Source organism: Ptychodera flava, chromosome 18, assembly GCF_041260155.1.
Source record: "Ptychodera flava strain L36383 chromosome 18, AS_Pfla_20210202, whole genome shotgun sequence".
In the NCBI taxonomy this organism is placed as follows: Eukaryota; Metazoa; Hemichordata; class Enteropneusta; family Ptychoderidae; genus Ptychodera; species Ptychodera flava.
The window spans coordinates 8,585,734-8,605,607 of record NC_091945.1 but is presented as its reverse complement, the minus strand read 5'-3'; the positions used below and the strand labels follow the sequence as shown (position 1 = coordinate 8,605,607).

General features: G+C 33.8%; 1 protein-coding gene across 3 annotated transcripts in view; it reads left to right on the top strand.

Moving 5' to 3' along the window:
* The window catches only part of LOC139116769 (N-chimaerin-like), a 69,196-nt gene that overhangs the window by 7,982 nt on the left and 41,340 nt on the right, over nucleotides 1-19,874 (top strand). For all 3 annotated transcript variants that reach the window (XM_070679417.1, XM_070679416.1, XM_070679415.1), the window contains one exon: nucleotides 7,073-7,160. In XM_070679417.1, coding sequence (XP_070535518.1) covers nucleotides 7,073-7,160 — 88 coding nt within the window. The remainder of the gene's footprint in view (nucleotides 1-7,072; nucleotides 7,161-19,874) is intronic.

Sequence of the window (19,874 nt, the reverse complement as noted above, 5' to 3'; positions counted from 1 at the left end):
CGTCATACGGCACAATTTTGTGACAGAAATGTTGTATTTGTCAAATATTCGTCATACGGCACAATTTTGTGACAGAAATGTTGTATTTGATAAGGCATCAAATATTCGTCATATGACACAATTTAGTGACAGAAATGTTGTATTTGATAAGGCAACAAATATTGGTCATACGGCACAATTTTGTGACAGAAATGTTGTATTTGATAAGGCAACAAATATTCGTCATATGACACAATTTAGTGACAGAAATGTTGTATTTGATAAGGCAACAAATATTGGTCATACGGCACAATTTTGTGACAGAAATGTTGTATTTGATAAGGCAACAAATATTGGTCATACGGCACAATTTTGTGACAGAAATGTTGTATTTGATAAGGCATCAAATATTTGTCATTTGATAAGGCAAATATTCATCAAAGTGGAATAGTTAATTTTTTAGAAAATTTTGTTCAAAATCATATCATATTAAGGTGTTTTAAGTTCAGAAGGATAATTCTAAATAACACCAAGTGATGTACAGTTGTGTGCAATCTGATACAAAGGTCATATTCCTGTTATTCCTTGGAACTTGATCATGTATAACTACCATTATTAGAGTCTTATCGAATTAGACGTTGCTTGATCTGGGTTTGTTCGGGAATGCTCTTTTTGGGTCGACGACGTTATCATTACGATAGGAAGTACAGCAGTTAGAGAATTGTAACCATGGCGACCGTTAAAATCTACAGGAAGAATAGTTGAGAAATTAGCCCACTTGTATTGGTAACCCTTGGCTTGCTCTGCTTGAAGTACCGCTTTCACAAATAACACGGTTCTAAACTGGGCAGATTTAGGTGCGTGTGGAGTCATTAGACGTCGATTGATTTGATGGCTGTGTTTTATTGACACGCAACATCCAGTGACTCACCCTGTTCAATGAGAGGGAATTTATTAATTGCATTGTTTACACCAACTTAGCAAGTTCTCATTTGATATCACTTACACTCAGCCTTAATAGCTGAAACAGATGAAAGATAATAAGTCGTTTAGCTGTAATGTATAATTTGTTGGTTCAAGCCGAGAAAAATATGATTATAGTTGATGCCCCGTGGCAAGCTATTATAGAAAATTGTAATGTTTGCCATTCTTCATAATTTTCCAGTCTTTTGGTCAATACCATGACTCATTTAACTATTTTTGCTGTACAGGTACCTGGTAATGTTGTTATTCAATTCTTAATGCACGTCATCAGTTATTCCTTGTTATGCATTTGTCTGAATTAGCACCCCTTTGCACAGTGTTGCATCATGGGTACTTTTGTTTTTCGGTTTTAAATTCTTGCCTTTTAGCATTCCATTAACCCTGTGAGAGCTGTAATTTTTCCCACCAAAATTCTAGTCTAACATTTTACCTATTTTTATGAAAATTCCTGTACTTTTTTGAATAATTTTGGACCAAACTGACATTACTCTTCATCGACTACAACTTTTAAACTAAATTTTGGAAAAATTGAAAAAATCGTCAGGATCTGAAATTGTAGTCTGGGTTAAATTTTAGACAGTCGACAAAAATTGACTTCGGCACCCAAAGAGTTAAATATCTATACATTAATACAAAAGGTCTTCTGCATATGTGAGTTTGAATGGTAAGATTTCTCCTGTTTTGCGTTCTAGTCAATTCAGCCATCATTTACCTAGTTCACTCTTGGGAAATTTGTCCTTTCCGTACATATTGTGTGACACAGCAGTCCTGATCTGCTAATGAAAATGAACAGGACTACTCTAAATGGTTGCATTTAGAAATTGTTTTCTGGGTATCCACACTGTTATCTTTTCCAAGATTTTGCGTTTTGATATTGAGTATATGTTGTTTAACCCTTTGAGTGCTACCAAAATTTCAGTACAATATTTTACCAATTTTTATGAATTTTTCTGTGATTTTTCTGATAATGTAGCACCAAAGGAACATCACATTTCATTGGCTGGAGCTTTTTATCAAAATTTTGGCAAGACTCTGAAAAAATTTACAGGGGTATATTTTATATAGGCAACAGAAATTGACTTTGGCACTCAAAGAGTTAACGTGTGTGTTCAATTAATGGTGTGAATTCTTCAATAAATTACATTGAATAATCACACACTTGGAAATGCTTGCAACAATTGAATAAGAATGAAAATTGTACTGACTATGTCTTCGTAAAGTTCACCATTTCCACTCCTCTTTTCTCTCTCTTACTGCCTGTTCATAAATAGCTTCTTTTGCTGCATTCTAAATTCCAATTTCCATTATGCTAGACAGCCCCCATGTGCCAACTTAGATGGTAAAATCTTATTGAAATAGATATAGATGAGAGTTTTAATCACTGATAGAAATGTTTGTAAAGTCTTCAGATAATTCAAAGAATTTTTACAAATAATTTCTCATATTTTTCATTATAAAGAGGACTGTACATGAGATTCTTCAAAGATATGCAATAAGATATGGACAGTCAGTCTTATCACACAATGTGATAAATCCATGGCATGTCAATTATGATACAGTGTCAATCCAAACTTCATCTAATGTAATGTAGGGATGGTTAAGATAGTATGCGCCTCAAAAGTGAAAGACTTAAACGTACGTTTGCCCAAAATTTCCTCAATGAAACTTTCAACCATTCTCTTATCAAATCAACAATAAAAATCTGGGATCACCATGTAAAGTTTGGAACTAGAGAAACAAACTACCCGAATTTTGCAATATTTGAAATTCAAAATGGCTGCCATTCTTGTGTTAACTCTATGGAAAATTTGGATTTCCGAAAACACTAAGACAGTGAAATTTTTCTTCCTTTAAAGTGAACCCCCACAAATAGAAGATCAGAAAGGAGTAACAGAAATTTTAGAGTCCAAATGTATGTCCTCGAGGTGTGTTCTACCTTAAATGACAGTGGCCAAACTTGCTTGTCCTGGTAATGGTAATAATTTGATTGCTTGATCTGGATTTGTGAAGATGTCACAGACATCAAGCGCAGTTTAACTCTCATCTTTTGTGCAAAACCAGGCCCTGGAGTTCAGTGCAGCAGTTTTGGAATTTGTAATCAGTACAATAGGTTGCTGTGGACAGTGACATTGTAGTTGTTGACCTTGGCTATTCAATAAATGTTATGTCAAGTGGAAATGTTTGATCAAATCTTGAAACGTCAACTTCAGGAGCCTTGAATGGAGTATGCGTTTATATGTACGAAGTCATTTGATTTTCAGTGTGTATGTAATATCTTTTTAAATGTCTTCTTTGTAATGGAGGATTTACAAGGAGCCAAGTACCGTACTTAAAAATCTCTGATTATGTTTAACAAATGCGCAAGTTTGCTAGATTGAGTCCTATAACCCGCTCAGTGTACCAGATAACCCTCAACGAAACCTGCATTTACCTGTAAGAGGTCACATTTGCATTTTGAAACAAGACTCTTGAACTTTGGAAGCGTATAATTCATAATCCATGTATTGGGTTCTTAGAGTGGTAAATGTTTACTTAAGGTACGAAATTACAATACGCTGTTTAAACATTCTTCCATGATATTATTACATGTTCATAATTTGTAAGTGGCTCACAACTTTGAACATAGCGTGTGTACTCATTGACAGTGGTGCAAACTATGCAGAAGACAAAAGTGACGATCGGCTGAATTAGAAATTTTGGGAAACACAAGACAAATATTCTAACATTCAAAACTACTACTACTACTACAATTACCTTCATGTGTTTATTTGCTTATCTACTTCTAACTCTGATTTTTCTGGTTATCTAAATGCTTTCTGTCTTTACATTAAGCTTCTATTCTAGTTGCGGGGCCCAGTTTAACACTGGTAAAGCAGTTTTTTACCATGGCAAGCGTGAGCTCCTGTCTGATCACAACAACACTTTTTCCATGACTCGCTGTTATGATGTAATTTTTTTTGATATCAGGCATTCCACAAATGTTGTGATTTTATGCCAAAACTTTATTGAACATTTTATAGTTAAATCTTCATGAAAAATCAAAATTTGTATGAGACAAAAAACACAGTACAAATGTAACCGTTTTTGTCATTACCCACTTCAAATATTAGAAATTTTAATTTCAGTACTTTGTTCTCTACTGTATCGGCATTTTTTTACAATATTTACACAGAAACGGCCAGGGTCAGTGCTTTTTATACCAGGTCAGTATATTAGGGTGACTTAGAACGGCAGAATTTATAGTTCTCTTTTGATAAATAGTGCTCTTGAAAAACAAATTTATTGTATGTATGCAGGTTGTTTTATATATTGCACACATAATGATGTAAAATTAGTTTTAAGTTATTCTATTTTATATCAAAGTCCTTTTGATATCAAAATATGATTCTGCTTTTACAATGAAAGTACACTTGTCTGATGATGTTGAATCTTACAGAATCTGAGCACAGAGTATCACAGAGTAATTTGTTATTTTGTATTACTGTAAACCATTAGGATATCAGAAATCAGATAGCGCAGACAATGCATTTTATGTTTGATTCAGCGTGGCCGTAACATTTTGACAGAAATGCCTTGCTGATGGAGGGTTAATGTCTTCAATGTGGATGTGACTCGGTTACCAAACGCAAGAATTCAATTATTCTCCTGCGCAATAGCCTGAACTTCATCTGTGGCATGAAATGCGCCAAGCTTATGAAGTTGTAACAGATAACAGTGTGTGTGGGTGTTTTTAAACAACTTCTTTATATGAACACAAACTATTTGACAGGTCATCTTACCAAAACAATGGACGTTAAATCATGAAACATAAACAGTTTAAAAAATTGGGTAAGAAACAAATTGTGACCGAAGGTGCTCTTCTTTTCAATGTTTAGAGTTTATAAAATTTTAAATATTTGACTGTTGATTTCTGCAAAATCAAAGTCTGTCATAATAGCGCTGATCACAAATGACGTCATTCTTTTCTCTCATCTATATGCATAAATAAATATTTGTCCACATTTTCCGCATAAACGACGAAAATAAAACCTGCTAGTTTTACAACGCGGCTACTAAAAGTCACACATTCTTATGAATTTATGGCTCAGACTACAAGCTGCAACAGCCACACAAACAACAACAAAATTTGTCTGAATTTTAGGCAGTGTTGTCTGATGTCGTGCGTGTGCAGCTATATTTAGTAACAAACCTGAAATTATGATCAAGGCTATTATTCTCTCTGATGCTGTCAGTGTAGATTTGTATTTACAGAGGATAAATTTCATTTTATTGGACAGTGAGAAATTACGAACAACACAGTGTACAACATACTCTTCAGCAGTTTTTGACATCTGCTACCAAGCTGTTTGATACTCTGGTTATACACAAGACACGGTTGAACTGACTTAGATTTCAAAAAAATGTTGGTGTTTTATTCCGTGTGAAAAACAAAAAATGCAGTTTTATACTGTATGGCACAGGGCCAAAAATGAAAACGTATCAGTTCTTGCAAATATTCATCTGCAACAATAACGATAGCTTTTCAGAGTTTATGTGCTGTTTGTGAGAACAGAACCATAGGTAATACATAACTGAAATAGAAAACCTACAAATTGCAGACATTTTCCTTCATAATATGCAAAATGACAATTTTAATATGAGGTGATGTTGAATGTGTGCACACACCCAGCACTTTGGTGAACAGGCTGTTACTTTTCAATCTTAAATAAATGTCATGACGATTTTCATACTTAAGTTCAGATTAAAATGAGATGTAAAGTTCAAACTGATATGAGATATATAAGTTGATAGCTAAATGGCATTTCAGTGAAGGATTTCATAGAATTATTAAATGTCACTCTATAATCACTAAAATTGCTAACATTGTGATAATACGTCCCGAGCAATTATCACAGAAACCTAGTTAAGTCTGGAGACTTCACAGCTGATGATAAGGCAAATAATGTATTGTTTTCATAATATTAGTTTGTAAATTGCACACTCGTGTTTGCACGGTACAGTTTCCTTGGGGAAGCAATGAAAATGAAATATGATGGCAGATAATTTGATAATTAATCTTTGTCTGCTTTCTTAACAAGACATTCCCTAGTGCATTGCTTCTGAGTTTATCATGAAATAATTCTTCACTTATTGCAGGTTGTGTTTCTACTACCGAAACTGCCATTTGATAACCTCCTGGCCACAGCATTAATGAACCATCATTCAGAGATATCGAATATGCCTGAAAAAAGAAATCTTGCAAATAAACAAGCAACATAGAGCAGTGTATATACTGTAGAGTGCCAAAAAATACAAACAAAAATTGAAAAATATTCACAAATTTTGAAGGTTACAGAATCATAGAATAGCTGTTATTTTCTTGTGTCATTCTTAACAAATAGTTACAGCTATAGTGAGGTTCTTTTGAAGAAGCCAGCTGTTTAATTTTTAACCACATGACAATTGCAGAGTTTAACCTTGCCAATGGCAATCAGTCTAGTCTCTTTTCCAGTCGCATGATTGCGGAGTCTGAATGTGTATTTTTTATGAAGTCTTTCTGAGCACAGATGTTCATTTTCTTTGAATACAAAAGCTCCTGTGTTTATCAAGGATTTTCAGGAAAAATTAGTGTTCGAAGAGGCATCTGGGATAAATGATGAAATTATTCATTACTTCCCCAACCTTTCAGCATTCATCTTAATTGCAAACTTTGTACAAAGGTCATGTTGTCGTACAGTAATTGAGCGATTATGATAGATTATTTTGTTGTCTGATATGGTAACTTGTACAGATACCAACATACAAGATAGCTCTATACAAAGTGAAACAAGGTGACGCGCCATCTCAAATTCAAAAAATGATATCACGCTTGTGTTCTTTGAAATTGTGTGTTGAAAAATATAAAATTCTTAAAATAGATAAACAATTACAAAACAGAAACTATCGGAGCCAAATCCAATAAAAACTTGTACCGTACTTACATACAACAGAAAACAATCACAAACGACATTGCTCTTGTGTTTGTTCTAGATTGTAAACTATTTGATAAGACCTTCTTACATTTTTTGCGTGATTTTTTCCGTCCGTATGTGACTGAAGTTCATGTTTATATTTTTATTATTTGTTACAGTCTATCAGTTGCAGCAGCAGGCGCCTCAGCCAAAGAGAATTGTGTGCAATAACCATGTGGAGAATAAACCAGATCACTATGGCAGAGAGTAAGTAAGCCCCTCTTTGATTGGCCAAGAAATACAAATTTCAAAATAAAGACATTCACCCATCCAATGACCTTGCAGTTTGATTCATGCATTAGCTAATTTGACAGACAGACCACCTTATTGGCTGTCACCATCTGAGGTGAGGTTTTCATCTTTTAACCCCTTGACTACCTATGGCGCCGGATATTTCCGGCGCCATATTGAATTACCATATACCTTGAGTGCCGGAAATATCCGGCACAGTTAAATAGGCGTATTTGCTTCGTTTTTGTCACTAAAAATCCCGTAATTTTGGCGCCTGCATGCAGCGCAACTAAGATTGATGTATTCCGATCTGGCCTGAATGTGATTGCGCCCCCGTACGTCCGAATATGGCCAAAATCCGGAAGCAAATGTCGTGACCCATGACCTCGACCCTGAAAGGTCAGGCTGATCACTGAAGCGTCGCGCTGATTGTTTACAGTTTTCAGAAGTACGGACGATCGCGAAGATGTTTATGGGTTTTTTTTAATGAAATGAAATGTTTATTTATTGAAAACAAATGATTTATATGTAAATATGTTCTATTAACAGCAATATTCGTGAATGAAACTAGAGGAAATACAGTGTTTTACTATGAGCCAGTGAAATTTTATAGCAGCCATATTATCAATATGACTGGTCACATGACTGGTCATATGTTTGGTCATGTGATATGTTGTTCCCTAAAATGTATTTTTAAATATTGTGAAATATTTTTTGATAAATCATAACCATTTTAGATGCATGTTTCTGCAAGGAAGACTTAAAGCAGGTGTTTACAAATATAAAATGTGTTGATTTTCAAATACAGAATCATGTCAGATGCTGATGTTTGTGGTTCATTTACTCTGCCTTTTGTGAGAAAAATCTTAAATTGGTACATCTATAAATAAAGTAAAGGGTAGTTATTATTACATATATGTAAAGACAATGCCATGAAAATTGCAACTGCATTCAAATTTGCATCATTTTATGGATTCAAAACACGTCCTGATGCTTCAAATATTCATATTCTTTGCCAACTCTGGTCACATGACGTGTCATGTGATCAGTCACGTGACCTGGAAATACAAAATTTATGTATGAAAAAGTGGAAAATTTCATGCTGATTCAGAAAATATATGGTTTATTGGTACTTACTTAATTTTTACTCTAAGCAGTGTTCATGCAATGACCACACCCAGATTTTATCAATATTTACATAAGGGGCCTGGTATATAGGAATACATTGGCCTTGGTAGTCAAGGGGTTTTCATCTTTTAAGGTGAACACGTCACAATATGTCATGAATGGAAACACATTTTTACAAGCCTGAATATTTTCAGAGTAAACAATGTTTGACAAAAATAATCAGATAAATATGTGATTACTCACATTAATGACAGCCATTTTTGTCAATCTGTTCTCAATGAAACATGTTTATCTGGGTAGAGTAAATGTAATATATGCCATATGCAATTTAATGGACGCATCCAACATAATGGTCAAATAAATCAAAACTATCTGACAATGTGTATTGAAGATAGCATGCATATACTATGTAGATGGCCGTAATAAAGACGATATCAAACTCACTCATGTAAGAAACATCTGTTATGATTGAGTGAGTCTGAAATTGACACCGAGGATTTCTTGCTGTCTCAGTTAGTCGCTTCTTCATAACTGAAGTGGACTAAATATTGATTATTTCAAGTCATTCTTATTCAGTTTTCAAAGCTCTGACAGCGGATACTTCAACTGACCGCTTGTTGTATTTGTTTGCATCTGATGGTGCATCACTGAATTCACATTTAGCAAGAAGTTTGAATCAGTGTGCACCTAGTCCATATGTATGTTGCCATAGAAATATGAATTACACTCTTGACATCATAAGTTTGTTCAAATATTTGAGATTTAATCTGCCTTGCTGATTTTGTTATGTCAGCCAGCAGAAAGCTAACATGATATCGTAACAATACATATGACAGGTGCAAATTACTGATAGCAAGTAAAACCTAATCGGCATAAAGTGAAGTGTTTTTATGATGTGTCTTTCACTAAGGTGGTGATACTTATGTAGGTTTTACCAGGGTTCCACAGTCATGTTACAAGGATTCCACTGGGTAGACCAATGTGAATACATTGGAAAACATCAGAGATGGTATCGCTGGGTTCCAAAACTTTAGCAACAACAGTGTTTTATCACTCAAAACTGTGTTAGGTGATAGGAATTTCTACATTGAACTATACAACAACTTTGCCAATATGCTCTCTCTTTGTCATTGAATTAGGTTTATATGTTAAGATTATAGATAGTAAAGTTGTGTGTCCATACCATTATACTTAATACAAACGACATTTTGGATTGGAAGATGATTTCTATCAACCAAGTGACCATCTTATTTATCCCAGCTACCACATGGTAATTTCAATATTATCAAATTAAAATATTGTACCGGTAATTGCAGTGTATTTAAAATTCTTTTTTACAATTTGATGCAGAGTACATTGTTGTTTAAATGTCTCTGATTTGAAATATTATCAAGTTAGAAATATAATCTGATTTGTTATATTTAGCAATATCTGCTATATTGATTCCATCACCATAAGAAAACACTAAAAGTTGGATGATAATTAAATATCATTTCTTTTTGGCTTCAACATCAGCATTATTGAGTTTAGTAGATTGTTCCTGACTATGAAATTACATTAAATTGTTACTATTTGAATGGTTTGAATTGATTTCATTTAATATTGGTTATCAAATCAAAATATTGCAATTTGAAAACTTGATTCAGATTTTCTCCAACACATGACTATGTCCTGAAAGATTTAATTTAAATCATCAGCAAACAATTGTTGATTTCAATCCATATTCTACTGTATATTAGAGATGTACAGTACTTTCTGTTTCCATTGCAAAGCTAACACTCTTTCCAAGACTGATTGAGGTAAAAGGGTCAAAGGTCATAAAATGCAAACTGTCAGCGACTGTAACTGAAGTAGCAGATAAGGGTCATTCGGGGATATATATGGTTTCTTTCTTTATTGGTTTGAGCAAAGGGCACAGCAACTGTGGACTACCACATGATCTCTATACTCTTAACTCCGCATTCTCACATTCCTTCGTTGTGCTGAGCTGGTCATGACAGGATTCCAATTTGGAGTGCACACAGTACAGCGATTGAATCGAAACCAAAAAAAACATCAAGCCAAACAATGGTCTGTGATTCAAAACTAAAACACATTAGAAGATATAATACAGGGAATAATCGGGTGCAGTATTCCTGTTCAACCGTTATCTTCTATGTGATGATTTTACTCTCACTGTGTTGAGTTGAATATTTGGTAGGTCAAGGTTAAAATGATTTGTTATGTAAAATTATACATTGTCATTGAGACAACCTACATGTATTATTCTGTGAATACAATGTCAATTAGATTACTCTAGTCACTGTGAATTTATTTATTGGTTGCGTATTCATTAACACTTTCAAATGAATGAATGAATGACACAATGCTATATTTTAGTACAGTAAAAATTGACATCAGACTGGACAGTGTTGCTCATCCTGACAGGTAGAAGTTAAATTTCAGCAAATGATACTCAGTTTATTGTAGTGAAAATTTAACCAAAAAGATTGTAAATCGCCACTTGATGTATGAAATTTTGGACAAAATGAAGCGGATTTTCTGATACAGTCACATCTTGAGTTCGTCTGATTCAGTAAACTAAGCTATGCAACAAAGATTGATCGCATGTCCAGAAGAGATTCCAGGATCACTCAGCTTGCCGGGGGTAAAAAAATTTCCAAGGTAGATAATGATGTAAAGAGATTAGTATATATGGGGATGGATTTAACAATCAGTGCCCAGCAAATCTTATCATTTGTCACAATTTAGCCACCACCTTTACTTAGCCGCTGCATCTCATATTTCACAGCAATATTATACCACACTTATCCCCCTTGCTGTGATTAAACTTTTAGTAATACACATTAATGTTACATTCAGCTTGAAAGCTGAGTGTGGGTGGCAATCGCAGGTGGGAGCAGTAATTGAGATGTTTAGTTGCAAGTAGACTGCTTGAGAACATGAGTAACGTTTTGGTTGAGGTGAAGTGATCTTTCAAAGAGTATAGATTTTGTGCTATAAATAGCATCAGGACTGTCACTCCAACTCATCAAGACCATCCACATGTACTCAGAGCCATTATGCAAATTTGGCCACACTGGTAATGTTTTATGTTTCACACGGAACCTAACAAATTATTTTCTCCAGTTGAAAGTTTCTTTTGAACCGTATCAGTTGAAAAATTTCATACCTCCTAGACATTGGAATATGTATCAAGATCTGGATTTCTAAAGTGAAATCTTGCATTTGTGATGATAGACAACAATAGTTTTAAGAGGACTCATAAATTTTGCAGGTGATGTAAAATTAATGTAGTGCAATCATGTATTTCATAGTAAACAGAAAAAACTCACAATATATGGTTGGCACTTATCCAGTTTTGTCTGTAACAAGAAACTATGGAATACTAATAAATTCTGATGGCCTAAAAATCTGTTATTTTTCAAAGCATGGCAATGTGGAAATTACAGTTTGAATCTGTCACTGAATGTTAATATTTACGTGTAGTATTCCAATTAGTCCAACCATACTTGCCATCAAAATAACCATGAATACTCAGAAGACCTATACTAAGCTGTGAAAATAAATCCCCACTGATATGATACAAATTTAAAATATTGATACCCCTGGTATGAAAAACTAAAGGATGTCCAGGATATTTTTAAACAACATGCAAGTAGATATATGTATGTAATGTTTGAGACTTGATCAGTGCTGGAATAATCAAGACTTCAGCTTGCGTATATATCTGTAACTGTAATATGACATTCCAATGATATCAAACTGATGTTAAATCTGAGTATCTATGTCTTTTCACAATATTTTGATGATTTTATTCCCATAATAGTGGTGTGTTGCTGTATCTGTTAAAATATATTTATTCTGTGAGTTTTAGTACACCTACGTAAAGGTATATCAGTACAGCCAAATTTAATTTGTAGAAATGTTATTGTTTAAGTTGCATCCCAGAATATAGCTGCTAAAATGCCGCTTTAATTCAAAAATCTAGGCATTTAATACATGTCCACTCAGTGAAACAACACTACAGCTATTTGATAAATTGAGCTTTTCATATTCACTGACCCGTGTTGTAATAATGTTTTATCAGATATTGCTTCAAGAAGCTTCTTCAGTATGGCTTTAAGACAGTGGCCTATTCGTATTCGCAAGTTATTCCTGTTCCTGCAAATTTTACTATAGAGTCATCGAAACGATTTGCTTTCTGTTTCATCTCATTAGGAGTGTATCCCTCTTTAAAGTATTAAAACATGCTAAATACGACACTTCTGAGAAATGGAAGAAATCATCACTTTATAATGCAGTCTTGTTTATGTTCAAAATCTGTGTGTATAACCATTATTACTTATTCATGCATAAAATTTGTGTATAACTATTTACAGGAATTACACTATTGGAGTCTATATGATGATCATTTCACCATTACACAATACAGTACAACTAATGTGTAGGTTAACCCTGGTATTTAAAGATTAGAAAATGGATTTTATCCTCTTTATGTGGGATGTGATTTGTGACCGTGCTGATATTAGTAGGTTTAGAGAAAGACATTATCTGTTTGTAACAAGTAATGAGGCACTGGGGACTACTTGTCAACTGCTCTGAATCGATAAGACAAAGTGAACAATGTCAAGGTTTAGAAGATGCAAATGTGCAACTCTTTGATCAATTCATTGGACAAATTACGGAGGTCATATAAAGAGTAAGTATGTGTTGGAAAGGTTAATCATAGTTTGCAAAGCAATTAGGAAGGTGATTCTTAAAGAAAACTCATCCTATTGTAAACCCGGGATTGTAAAACTTGCATTTGTTTCCTTGGTCGTAATTACTATCTACACTCATGACTGGGTTTACCTTGTAAATCCAAAATTGTTATTTCCAGTGAGAATGTTTTGTTCGTATGTCTTCGTCATAGAACACTAATACGTTTCTGTAATACACTCAGAAAATTTAATTGTATGATTGTTTAATCTAAATTTAATTATAAAAATGACCGCAAAAAGGATGCATCATTCAATTGATATGCAAATTCAGTTGCATGGAGATAATTTATTTAAACATGACAAAAAATTTAATATCACAGCTGTTTTTTCAAATTCTGTAAAAATTTGCCAAATACTGATAATACTGGCAGTATTATGAAGAAATAGCGAGGAAATTGTTCAGAATATGTTATAATATATAGATGAGGATATTTTTATTATTGTGGGAAAGTGGATTTGTCAGGAAATTGGCTTATAATATGATTGGCCATGTGTAATAGAGACTGTTGATATCCTAGGGCTGTAGTTTACTCACTCACAAACAGAGGGTAGGGTCAGTTTATCAGACCATTTATTGATGTAGATTTTCTGACTTTTTAGTGACAAACATCTCATAAATCTTCGCAATCTTGTAATTTTTGGAGACAGCTCACTTAGATCAATTCACAAGTTGCCTGTAGCTGTGGTGAACTTTCATTTTCTTTGATAGGTTTCAGATTTGCCTTGGGATGAATTTCAGCTTTCCCTGAGTCACCGCAACACTTGTTCCACTCATTTCATTTTAATCTCTCATCTTGGAACTGGTTTGTAATCATGCTTAGAATTTTTCTCTCAATTTTATCTTGCCTCTTAATTTCTGATGATCGCTCAATTTATAATTAGGTTACCATGTACTGGTACAGCTTTTAGGGATACATTCAATAACAAGCTAAAACTACCAGCTGTGAATCTGTGATATGGGAATGTTACCCTCTTCTTTCAAATTGTTGTTTGTCAAAGTCCCCATTTAATATGAGATGAATAAGGCATTTACTGCTGTGTTTTTCAAAGGCACATGATGACACATTCCAAAGTACAGTTTATGCAATTTGTTGTACCTTAAGATCCAATATGGCTGCCAGGCAGACATTTTGTTTTCACTTTACCTGAGACATTCTCAATGAAATAACTTTTTGATGAGTGCCCTATACTTGGTATTGATTGTGATCTTCGTAATGAAGTTTTCACATCCCAAAAATTCACTTCTTTTACTTTTATGTATTAATGTTGACATGATTGCTAGTCTGTATAGCTTCTGAGATGACATTACCATGGCAATCTCTCATGAGATCAACAATCTAGGACTTAGCATCAATAAAGCAGCGTTTTAGTTTTTTTCTGTATATTCAGCCTCCGGTCTTTAGTACTCTCTCTTCAACATGGGAATAAGTTTCTAAGGCAGCTTAAACATCTCACCAACCATCAATCACCAAGCTATGGAGTGGTACTTTAATTCTTTAAAACATCAAGTTTATATTTATTATCAAAAAATTGGATGAATATGTCAATTCAACAATATCTAGAAATTGGCAAGTATACATGTAAAGTGTAAATTGCATCTTTTATTTTGTGCTTGAAAAACTACTACTGACATGCAGCCTCATAGACACTGCTTTGATGGTTGATAGCGTAGCTGTAATCCACTGTATGGTGACTTCACGACTTTCTGTTGTAATTATTGAAGGGTTTCTTGTGCACAGCGCATAAATTTACATTCCACAACCTTTTCACCTCTCTAGTAAAGCATTGGTATAGTCCCATAGTGTTCAAATTGATGTTTGGACTGTTCATTAGGAAATCAGGGGTCACAGGGTCAAACTCTGTGATGGGAAATACACCACACTTTAACTGCTAAAGCTTTTATTATTAGTGAAATGTGCAGCACTCTTAAATTTGCACAGCTAAGGTAAATTAATGAATGCTTTCAATTGAACTCTGGGAGTTACATCGTAAATTTACACGTTGCCATGGTGAATTATTGACATTAGGGTGATTTTATTCCTGTAAGGTAAGCACTTACCGATAAATGAGTTTTTTCTTCCTAGCACAGTTAAAACGTCCATTACGTTTAATTAAAAGTACCGCTTTGAATTCACAAGGACTCATTAAAGCCTGAAAATTTGTATATTCATATCCTGTCACTTAATTAAATGATTGATTTCCAATAATGATTAATATCCCCAGATGTGATGTCAGAAACCATGGTAACAGCAAAACATTCAGAGATTTTTTATCTTTATGACTGTCCATTTAGAACTTCTTAACAGTACATATATTATTTAAAAACATATTCTCCTTACAATATCCCCAGAATTAATTGCGTTGAGTTTGTCTTGCCACGCTCAGAATGTGATGTATTAGTAAAAAGCTTTGCTTATCTGAATTAATATTGGAAAGATAATTATTATAAACACAAAAGGAGGTCAAGAAATAAATAAATAATCAAAATGTATTAGAGATTAGGATCACTTTTATTGAGGTAGTATGCGCCTCGAAATTAAAAGGCATCATTAAACTTTGGTTCAAAATTATCGTAAGGAAACTTAAAATAATTCCCTTTTGAAATGAGGAGGTCACCATTGCAAATGTTTGTACCAGAGATTGCGAGACAAATTCTTCAATATTTTTACCAACTCATGAAACTCAATATGGCTGCCATCCCTGTGGCAACTCTATGGGGAAAAATTAAACTTTCGATTTTCACAAAAACAAGCCGGTGAAAACTTAAGTTACTCCATAGTCTTCAAAATGAACCCTGACATGTGGTAGACCAAAACAGTATTGTGAAAATTTGAGAGCCCGAATATCCGTCCGTATCTGTCCCTGAAGTGCATTCTACCTTTATATATTACATGGCTATAGACAACACTATTTATTTTTGGTTAATCATTCATTTTTGTGAGCTGTAATCTGTAAGCTGTAGTTTTCCCTCAGGCATATTCCTTGTATTTTCATGATTTTTGGTCACGTCTAATAAAGTCCTGAAAAAGCGGACACAATATGGTGTAAGATTTGTTAAAATCATGCACAATTTTTATATGATAAACCCTTTGCCTAGTGTAGCAATATTGTCAGAATGTCTGAGTACCTTTAAGACTTTAAAATAATTATTGAGCAAATGTGAAGGAGTCAGTCTAGTGTTTAAAAGAACTGATGAAGTAAAAAAAAAAGAAAAAAAAGAAAAAAGATGCACTAAGCAGACTTGTAATAAAGGAAGTGACAGCATTAACAAAAAAAAGGTTAAAATGTACACACATGCAACAGATTAACAAGAAAATCCTGTGGAGTCTATTAAAATGAATGTTCTTTACAGAACAGAGTAACTGACAACTTTGTTGGCGTGAAGAGCAAGGAGATTTACTCAGTGATGTTATCAGTTCTTCAGAAGTGATGTTCAAAGCGGCAGATGCTGGGATCAATATTTCTAGAGTACAGATATCTTTGCGTGTTTGTTGGCGCTTTGATGTTCCAACTGAGCAGTCAGAGCAAATATTGACAAATGACCCTCGACTCGCTTAGAGCAGAAAACGACTGGATGAGTCACACTGCCTGCAAACTTCATCAGAGCCTATCTTGGGTGATGAGAGCATCGATCTCATTCGGTGCTATCTCTAGAGGGCGCTGTCCAAGTGGCAAATTGATCATGGCATCACCAGCACATTAATTATAGCATCACCAGCACATCTATTAAAATACCTATAATAGACCCAGCGACAGATGAGATGCTTTTATATCAGCTAATATGCTTATGAGAAAATTTTCTCGATGTACTTTTGAAGTCAAGAGTGTCCTTTTCAAAACATATTGTTATCAATTGTATGGCGGTCCAATTTGGATGAAATATTCTGTTAATATTATGAGGAAATTGCTTACAATAATGCTGCTCGTCTTTTATTGGGTTATGATAAACGTAGTAGTGCAAGCTCTATATTTATATCTAACAGAATCAATAACTTTGATGCCTTGCTAAGAAGGCAAATTTATGGTCTAAAGCAAAGACTTCTGAGAAGCAGTAATGAGATTGTATGATGTGTGTATGACTCATTATATTGAAACTCCGAAATGATAAAATTATGGAACAAGCTTCTTTTTGTATAACTTAACCAAGCTGTGTATATTTATCACCAGATTTTCTTTTGTTGTTATATGGACAATGAGTCCGAAATAAAGTCTATAATAATAATAATAATAGACTCATTTTAATTTTGCAGTCATGTTCTGATATAGCTGTTACTTTCCTCCATTACTGTAACATAACAGTATTTATTATTTTGCCCCACTCCAACAAAAAATCAATTTCTTCTCACACCTCCCAGCCGTCGTTCCATTACACACAGACCATGACATGTATTTCAACAATCAATTCTGTAACAGAGACACTACTTCAGTGTGTAATTAGTTTCTCAGTAGGCGTGTTAGCTGACTTGGATTTCTCATCTTTGATTTCCAATGCCTTATTTCCAAATCTTAAACTGCTTGTCTCTGTGTAATTACTGGAACTGTGTCATTGGGTGTTCGTACCAACATCAGAAAATACTGAAATGTTGATGTAAAATCAAACGTTTTCTGCACATATTTTTATTTCCTTTTTTGATTTCAATTGTTCAATGTCAAATTGTTAGCTTCACCTGACACAAAGTAAACCATTTTGATTTGCATAGATTGTTATAGGGAAACTTCTATTTCAAAATTGTGTTTTCAAAAATGACACCAGCCATGTGGAAATTTTAAATGTTTCAAGTGTCGTTATAAAAGAATATTATGAAAGTTTTCATGTATTTGTACTTGTTATGATGTTTCAATTTTTTAGCATCATATTTACTTGTCATAAACATTAAATGCACCCATTGATAACGATAATGGTAAAATCATTACGTTCTGTACATGTTCATGAAATATTTTATCTAGAAAAGCAATGTCAATGTTATGTCTGGTCAACGCGAACAGAATAAAGCTCAGATAGACTGTAAAATAATAGGATTATTTTATTCAAGCGTAAACTATTTTAAACAAATATATGAAATGTAGAGATCAATATTAGTAAACATTATTTCTTGCACATGTCAGTTGTGTACACCTCATCTGTACACCTCATGTAACAGAAGTACATGTTTGATGCCATCGTATGCTGTGGTAATGTTATCATACATGAGTATGTTGTGCCAAGAACCGGAGTGACCACTGAGGGCAGTATTCAAAGGACCAGGCGATGAACCATGTCACAGTGAACTGAGTAAAGATATGTAGTTTTTTTGACACGAAACTGACATAACAAAAAATGGTCATGTGATTTACAATGAATTTCCTCATTCTGTAGAAATGGCAAGTTCTGTACATTTACAATCAGGTACAAAGTGGAAAATTATTAGTGCAGCAGAAATTTTTATTATTCTGACATCCAATTCAGCTCATCTTTCAAGCACCGTGATATTCTGATAAACTGAGCATTTTATGATGATTGCGAGTTCCAAGTATTTGTGGTATTTTTAACCAATCATGGAAATACCACGCAATGTACTTGTAAGGTTCCAATCAGTGACAGTTTTATGATGGACATCAAATTAGCATGTTGAAGACACCGATGCAAAACTCCATATCTAATTTCTTTTTCCTGGTCATCATTAAAAAAATGGAAATTGCCGATAACTTATGCTAGTACAACATGGGTAACTATCATTATATACAATGGTTTTACTTAGTGGAACCAGTATTTTGTAATTCTTCAAACCCACTACACTTTTGCCATGTATTTGTATCGATTGTCGCAGAAGAAATAATTAATGTGGATACCTGCAATTATAGCTGAAATGGTTTCACACCGGAATTTCCCGCATGATTAGTCACCAGACTGAAAAATTTCGGGAAACCATATTACAGTAAGAATGCACCTTGGAAACAGAGATTCGGACTCTCAAACTTTTACAATATCTTTTTGGTCTTCCACTTATAGGGGCTCATTTTGAAGCTCATAGAGTGAAGTCAAAATTACACCGGCCTTTTTTTGAAAAATCAAAAATTTTATTTTTGCCGCAAAAGAAAAAAAATGATGTATTTTGCGTTGCTTTGAAGATGAACTTGTCAACTTATGATGGACTCTTCATGTGCGTTACTGATAAACAGAAAAACTGAATTTCTGTTTGAAATAATCGTGATATTCTAAACTTTGTGACTCACAGTGAAATAATACAAAAAGCATGTTTGATTTGGGTTTTAATTTAAACCATGAAATCTTTCAAAGCATGGTACAAAATCTGCAGATGATATACACATTTCAAGCCTGTTTAAGAAACTGAAAAATTATTCTGTCACCACCTGAACCTGGTTTTGTGTGCTACCTCAAAGAATTACTGAGGTTTGAAATCCTTCAGCTTATTCTTTCATCTCTCTATTACCATGGTTGCAAATGTTTGTTTAGAACAAGATCTGTCTTTGCTTGAGGCATCAGTTTTAAATAACTGGATTAAAGTTTCATGTTTATGGCAGTATATTGCCTATCTGTGCATACCAGTACACAATTGTAAGTACACAAAAGTTGTAAGAATGTGCTGTAGGTGTGAATTTTAATGTTACGTGTTATCAGATTACTTCAAAGTAATGATTGTGTCTTTTCATCAATCAATTGAAAACTTTTTGCTCTCCCCAATGTGCAGAACAATAAGCAGAAATACCATATTTCATTATCATTTACAAAATTGACTTCCGTTATGCATTTCTAAAACTATCAGTATAGTCTGAACATAAACCTTATATATGTCCTGCA